This window comes from Nannobrachium achirus (assembly GCF_963921795.1).
Source record: "Nannobrachium achirus genome assembly, chromosome: 21".
In the NCBI taxonomy this organism is placed as follows: domain Eukaryota; kingdom Metazoa; phylum Chordata; class Actinopteri; order Myctophiformes; family Myctophidae; genus Nannobrachium; species Nannobrachium achirus.
The window spans coordinates 58,484,327-58,491,826 of record NC_137828.1 but is presented as its reverse complement, the minus strand read 5'-3'; the positions used below and the strand labels follow the sequence as shown (position 1 = coordinate 58,491,826).

Here is a 7,500-nt window from a genome sequence, read left to right as displayed (position 1 = left end):
TGCTTCTAATACTACTAAAACTACTCCACTGTGCATACTGATAAGTATCATGAAGTCAGTCTGTCTGTCTGTCTGTCTGTCTGTCTGTCTGTCTGTCTGTCTGTCTGTCTCTTTAGATAAAGGTGTGTTTGGAGTGCCTCTCTCTGCTCTGTTGCAGAATGACAGGAAGACTCATCCTGGTGTCAAGGTCCCTCTGTTCCTCACCAAGGTAACAACAACAATAACATTAACCACGTAAGCTGTGTATACGTGTCGTACACTGAATACTTTGGACACCAGTTGCCTCTGTAGTACTTGGTGCTCGCTCCCCCCCTCCCCCCCTCTACACCAAATGTGTTCATCAACAATATAGGCAATTTCCAAGCTCGTAATGTGTCGCAACGGGACATGTTAGGAGTTTTTCCCAACAGCGTTGATATGATGTTTAATGGCCTCGCGTTGTGATTTGATGACTTTATAATATCGACCGATATACATACTGTGTGTGTGTGTGTGTGTGTGTGTGTGTGTGTGTGTGTGTGTGTGTGTGTGTGTGTGTGTGTGTGTGTGTAGCTCTTGTCCATACTTGAACAGAGAGGTTTACAGACTGAAGGGATTCTCAGAGTTCCAGGTTCAGCGGCCAGACTGAAGGTAGGCCTACACATGCAATTCCTATTCCTACTATGATTACTATTACTACTTGAGACAACATATTCTCACTCTCAAATAGTACTACAGTGACTTCATGGGACAGGATGTGACCAAGTGGAAAACTTTTTGACGTGACGAAGGTCCTGATGCCGTCTCAGTCACTTCCACATTCCTGGAACATTCCTGGAACTTCCACATTCCTGGGATGTGGAAGTGACGTTCTCAAACCCGAGGTGTAAAAGGGTGAAGGCTTGGCAAAACAGTTAACCCATTAAGATCTGGATTTATTTTATACTTTAGCTATTGAAAAATAGCAGACATACAATCTCACAGCATGGCACCGAGTGCCGCACTGCAAGCTTGTAGATCTGCATTTTTATTTATTTTTATTAGATTTTTTTTTTTGCAGATCTTTGAATATTCATTTTTCAAAGCAAACTTTTGTAACTCAAATCTCATATTTTGAGATGGGGGTCTGCGGCAAAATACATGTAATGTTGGGGGTCCTTGACATGAAAAAGTTTGAGAACCATTGACAGAAACATGCATTTTTCAAAAACCTTAGAAGGATTTAGAAAACACTTATAGAATCGGGTCAAAAATATTCATAGACTTGCACAAAATATTTTTCAAGATATTTCAAAAATAGCAGATCTACGGTACAAGCTCGCAGCGCTGCCCTCGGTGCCCCACTGTGAGCTTGTATATCTGCTATTTTTTAAATAGCTAAAGCATAAAATTATGGTTAAAGTAATAATGCGTTCCAGGGCGGTTAAAATGACTACGGTACGGCATGCGGTCTGAAGCGGACTTGAGCCACGAGAGGCACTGGCGAGCGAGCAGTAAAGCCAGCGAGTCACTGAGCTCATGCTGAGCATTGTGAAGTCCACTCAGCGACAGAATCGTGAATCATCGCCCCACATACTCATACGGCATTACAATCGGCTTACAGTATAACAATCTATAATTAGAGTTATAAATAATCATAATGCTTTATAATTATAACAATAATCATGACACATGATAATATTCAATATTTGCTGGACACTCATAGACATTTGTTTTTGCAATTATTGTTAGTGTATTCTAATAGTAATACATTATAATAATAACTGTTATAATGCATGATAGCGGGATGATAAGTCTTTAAGTACATTTATTACATTCTTGAAGGCGTTGGCAGAAATGTTTTGTGTTCTTGCATACATTTAATGATTTTTTTCCTTCACTTTACTTAACGCACCCAATGACCATTTAATGACTTATACTCACACACAGTATAATGCATTATAACTGTGATGCTAATGCATTATATACTAATCATAGTGTATTGCAACTAAGATCATTGTAATAAAACTATCCCAACACATACTCACTGACAACTTTCGGCATGTCTCACTCGGGGGTGCCTCTCCTCACAAGTATAGTAATACCAACGTGTGCGTGCTTGTGTGTGTGCGTGTGCGTGCGTGCGTGCGTGCGTGCGTGCGTGCGTGCGTGCGTGCGTGCGTGCGTGCGTGCGTGCGTGTGTGTGTGTGTGTGTGTGTGTGTGTGTGTGTGTGTGTTTGTGTGTGTGCGTGCATGTCATCCTGCAGGGCCTTCGGGAGCAGATAGACAGGTGTGTGTGGGTGTATGAGGTGAACTGGGAGGAGGTGAGACAGGCCGACGCGGCAGGACTCCTCAAACTCTTCATCAGAGAACTTCCTCTTCCTCTCCTCACCTCCCGGTACCTCCCTGCTTACACTGCTGTACCAGGTGCACACACACATTTTAAAACATTTATTCATGTCCACACAAAGGAGGGCATACAAGGACTGGGGATGGGATGATAAGCGATATTATCGTTTAAAAAAACACTCACGATAATCGTATCACAGAGATTTAATTTATCGTGATATCACCCTCCATCATGCACTGGGATCAATTCATCTTTTATTTGCCGAGCTGCATATCCGGTACCACATAAACCCTCTATAATGGTAAAAGGTACTTTAATATAATAATAATCTACGTACTTGATACATTCTTTTTTTGGGACGTGTTGTGAGCTTGTAGATCTGCTATTTCTTGGCAAATGTTCCGCTCCAGGATAATGGATTTTGATTATCACGATAATAACGTAAATGGCGATTTCTTTTGTCATAATAATTGTCAACCCATTCTCACTCCCTTTGCTTCACCCTCCCGACGCCGTGTCTTTCTTTCCTTTGCTTCACCCCTGTGAAGTTTTGGGAGTGACTATTGCGTCTAGGGTGCGACGGAGACGGAGAGTTTTTGGACGAGACAGAGTCTTAGTACGCATGCGCCGACATGTGTTTGCTGGAAGATTTTTCACTGACGGCCGTCACGGGGAATCGAACCCCGGTCTCTGGATTTGTATCTCCATGCTCTACCGACTGAGCTAACGAGAGTGACTGGGAAGTACCTTTTTTTTGTGCTTTTATCTTTGACAAAACGTGAAATGATAACGTAGTCCCTTCTTTGAGCCACATTCGGAGGCGGAAGCAGTCCCCTGGTCAAGATTTACTATTCTGTCCATAACGGCACGTAATTCGGTAACGCGGCTGAGTCGGCTCATGCGGCGTTCCCACCGCTCGTTGCCGCCTGAGACGGCGCTGCTCCGTCGTTTATAGTGGCGTGAACGGTAGCGACGGGTGGCTGGTAAACCAAGAAGCCTTCAGAGCGTATCGAATCCCGCATCAGGAACTACTTTTTTTTCTTTCTTCTTAGACCACCCAATGCGTCTAACCCTTGAGACATTAGGCAATCCGTCCGCGTCTATGGTGAGAAGCATTCGGTATTTAAGATCGCGTCGGTTGTATGACGCAATAGGGGTGAGAACCTGTTGTAATTGTGATATGACATTTTCATATCAAGGACTCAAATATTATAGGTGCAGTAATGTTACATTCACAAAATCATGCATGGCATGTCTCTGTGATACGATAAGCATGCTCACTCTGCTATAATTGGCTGCTGCCAGCCTTTTTCGTCTCCTTTTTGGGCATTCCATGTTGTTGTAACCCTCTAACAACCAGTCAGTTGGTATGTCCTATAGGCTGCCAAATATAAAAACAAATAGTCTGCACCTGACTGTAGCCCAGTTCTGAGATGGTATGTAGAAGTGGTTGGTTTAAGGACTGTGTTGTTCATGAAAGCTTCCTCTAGGGCTAGGCTATAGGTCAAAGGTGCAGGCTATCTCTAATACAGACACTTCTCTGGACTATTCATCAACCACAACAACATCTGGTGTATTAGCTGTCAAATACGTAAAGATGTCTGGGTTATCACAGAAATTAAACATGGATGTAATGACACAGGAATGTTTGTACATTCTCACTGAGGCTGAGGGTGCATGATATTTTGATATGTCCTTTGCTATGAGTTCCACTATTCTATGAGGTGCAATTTGAGGTCAAGAATATCAGATAAAGGGCACTTGGGTGACACCGTGGTCAAGTGTATGCCCACCACAACCGCAGAGGTTGTGAGTTTGAATCCATCGTGGTGCATTTGGCATTACCGAGCATCTATACAAACACAATTGGCCCGTGTTCGGGGGAGGGAAGCCAGGTTTGGAGTTAGCAAACCTGTCAGCAGGGAGTGTTGGCCCGGAGGAGTCAGACAAAGGCTCCATGTCCTCCCGGCGTGGGCTCCTCACTGGCAGGTGAGTCAGTAGTACACAACAACCAACATTTGTGTGGGGAGGAATTGATTGTCATAACGGCTAAATTGGGGAGAAAAAGGGGTAGAAAAAAACGATAAAAAAAATCTGAACAAATGCGTTGTGTGTGTGTGTGTGTGTGTGTGTGTGTGTGTGTGTGTGTGTGTGTGTGTGTGTGTGTGTGTGTGTGTGTGTGTGTGTGTGTGTGTGTGTGTGTGCGTGTGTGCGTAGGTCTGTCTTGTTCTGTCCATCAGATTCAAGCTCTCCAGTTGTTGACCATGTTACTACCTGAAGCCCACAGAGACACACTTAAGGTACAACACACACACACACACACACACACACACACACACACACACACATTCTCCGGCAGCAGTGGCAGCCGCGGCATCGCCGGTAACTGCCGACAACAGCCAATTAATTATCTACCTGGCAACCACTCTTAAGGGTCAAAGTTTGATGAAGGCATGGCAACGGTTTGTGTTGTCCAGCAGGTCTGGACACCCTATATAAGCTGCTGGAGGGTGATTACATACAGAGTACATTGGTAGGGTCATTACATAACATACATAGGTCACATAGGTAGGGTGGTTACATACAGATTACATGTAGGGTATCTATATACTTAGGTTACATTGGTAGAGTAATTACATACAGATTACATAGGTAGAGTAATTACATACAGATTACATAAGTAGAGTAATTACATACAGATTACATAGGTAGAGTAATTACATACAGATTACAGAGGTAGAGTGATTACATACAGAATGCAGAGGTAGAGTGATTAGCACACTATTGGAGAGAGAGACAACAAGACAGGAACACAGAAAAGAGATCGACATAGAACACAGAAAAGAGATAGACATAGAGATAAGAGAGCGAGAGTAAGAACAGAAAGGTCAGACAGACGGAGAGACAGAGGAGAGAGAGTGTTATTGCTCCTTCTCGCGTGGCATTATCGGAATCAACTCAGAGAGAGAGGGAGGAGAGAAAGAGAGATGTTACATTGGATGGTGACGAAAGAGAGTGGAGGACCAGTGGGGGTTGACCATGTTGCTGTAGCAGAGGGACACAGAGTGTTCACATTTGGAGGGTACTGGTCATCATACAGCAAGCAGCAGATTGATGTACATGTCTTCAACACAGTGTCTTTGCGTTGGACAAAGTTGCACCCAGTGACAACTGGAAGAATAGGACGTGTCCATGAGGCTCCCTCCAGACGTTGGGGCCACACAGCTGTGCTGATAGAAAGTATAATCTACATCTGGGGCGGGTGTAAAGGTGAGCCAAGGCAGTACTGCAGCACGCTTTATGCATTTGATGCCGGCACCCACAGATGGTTCAAGCCCGAGATTTCTGGGACTGTTCCAGAGGCGAGGTGGGGTCACTCAGCTTGTGTCTTGGGGAAGGTCATGTATGTGTATGGAGGATGGACCCGGACCGGATGCACTAAAGACCTCTACAAGTTGGACAGCATCACAATGGTCTGGTCTTTAATTAAAACCAGAGGCCCAGCATCTGTTTCAGATAGTCACTCTGCCACCTTCATCAGGAAAAAGATGTATGTATTTGGGGGCAGAGGGGACAACTACAAGGACCCATACAACAACATCAGATTGTTTGACACACAGACCAACTTCTGGCTGAGAACGCCTTCTGCAGAGCTTCCTCAAGGAGGACTTGTGCGCCATTCAGCCTTTGCCTACAAAGGAGAGCTGTACATATTTGGTGGCAAAAACCTTTGTCTGGACCAGACCTTCAATGATCTGTGGAAATTAAATCCAGAGACCTTCTCCTGGAAGAAGGTCGAGCCGCCCAAGGAGGGAGGTCTGTCTTCAAGGATGTACTGTTGCATGGTGGGAGACCGCGTTATCCTCTTTGGGGATAACACAGATGACCTGTACATCTTAGACTTAAATCCTAGTCTGAAGACGTTATGCAAGCTAGCAGTTTTTCAGTATGGTCCGAAGAGAATCCTAAATTTCACAGGACATCAGTTGGGAACTGGCAGCCTTACTATCAACAGCCACAGATGTCAAGGACAGGAACAAGTTGCAGATAATGAAACAGAGGAAAGTTACGGGACACACTTGTGATGCTCAGCAGGGAAAGCTCAAAGACTTTGGAGCACCTTCTTTCTGGCCGCCATTAGACTAATGAACAAACATTGAACACTACATGGCCCGAACTATATGGCCATATGTCTGTGGCTTGTGTTTTGGCATTTTGCAAAATTTTTCACTTTGCACAATTATGCACTTTGCACTTGAGCTTTTGCACTTTTAGGTAATTTAGATTTTAGACTATTAAGCACTAGCACTATTTTCAACACTGCTGCTTTGGTTTTAGAGCACAATGAATTTCACTTGCCTTTTACTTGTATTGTTGACAATAAAGTTGAACCTGAACCTGGTTGAAGCAACGCTCCCCCAAGATGTAATCGTTTTTCTTTCGAGACTTTTTCAACCTCTATCTGTGCCACTATATGCTTGGTTCTTGTCTATGTGTTTACTTGTAAATAGAATTTGTAGTCATCATTTTTGAGCGGTGCTAGCCGCTCCAATATGTGACCGCTCACTTCACACTGGTGTGATTTTATTTTTACGTCATCATGGCTCTGCAGGAGTCTAGCCCTCTAGATTAGAAAACCGGTTCTCAAACATTTTAATGTCAAGGAACCCCAAATTGATACATATTAGCCTGCAGACGTGTCATGTCATGTTAGGTTAGGTTAGGCTTTACAGTGTGGTTCTATGATAGCAGTGATTCTCAACCTTCTTTTGAGCGGTGGTAAACCGCTCCATAGAGTGGCTGTGCGTGTGTCTGTAGCCACTTTTCCTCAGCGTTTTGCCATAGCAATGTGTTTTCCTCAGCGTTTTGCCATAGCAATGTGTGTGTGTGTGTGTGTGTGTGTGTGTGTGTGTGTGTGTGTAGGCTGTATTACATCACCAATTACATCCTAGACCTATCTGTAGCCACTTTTTCCTCAGCGTTTTGCCATAGCAATGTGTTTTCCTCATTGATAGTTGTCCATTTGTACACTCTGAAGCCGAAATCGGTTCTATCACATTTGTAACAGTTTTCGGAACAGATTTATCACACTGTCAGAGCTCGTATGTGGAATTCCTGTCTGCTATACAATTACAGTTGTGGCAGCCAGAGTTTTAACTAAAATAACGAGGGAACATTAGTCCAGTTTTAGC

General features: G+C 43.9%; 1 protein-coding gene across 1 annotated transcript in view; it reads left to right on the top strand.

Moving 5' to 3' along the window:
* Positions 1–7,500, top strand: part of LOC308306807 (rho GTPase-activating protein 18-like) — a gene marked incomplete at both ends in the record, with an annotated part of 19,060 nt that overhangs the window by 8,208 nt on the left and 3,352 nt on the right. The window contains 3 exons of the mRNA XM_080751849.1: positions 117–208; positions 553–630; positions 2,226–2,378. Of these exons, the coding sequence (XP_080607975.1) occupies positions 117–208; positions 553–630; positions 2,226–2,378 (323 nt within the window). The remainder of the gene's footprint in view (positions 1–116; positions 209–552; positions 631–2,225; positions 2,379–7,500) is intronic.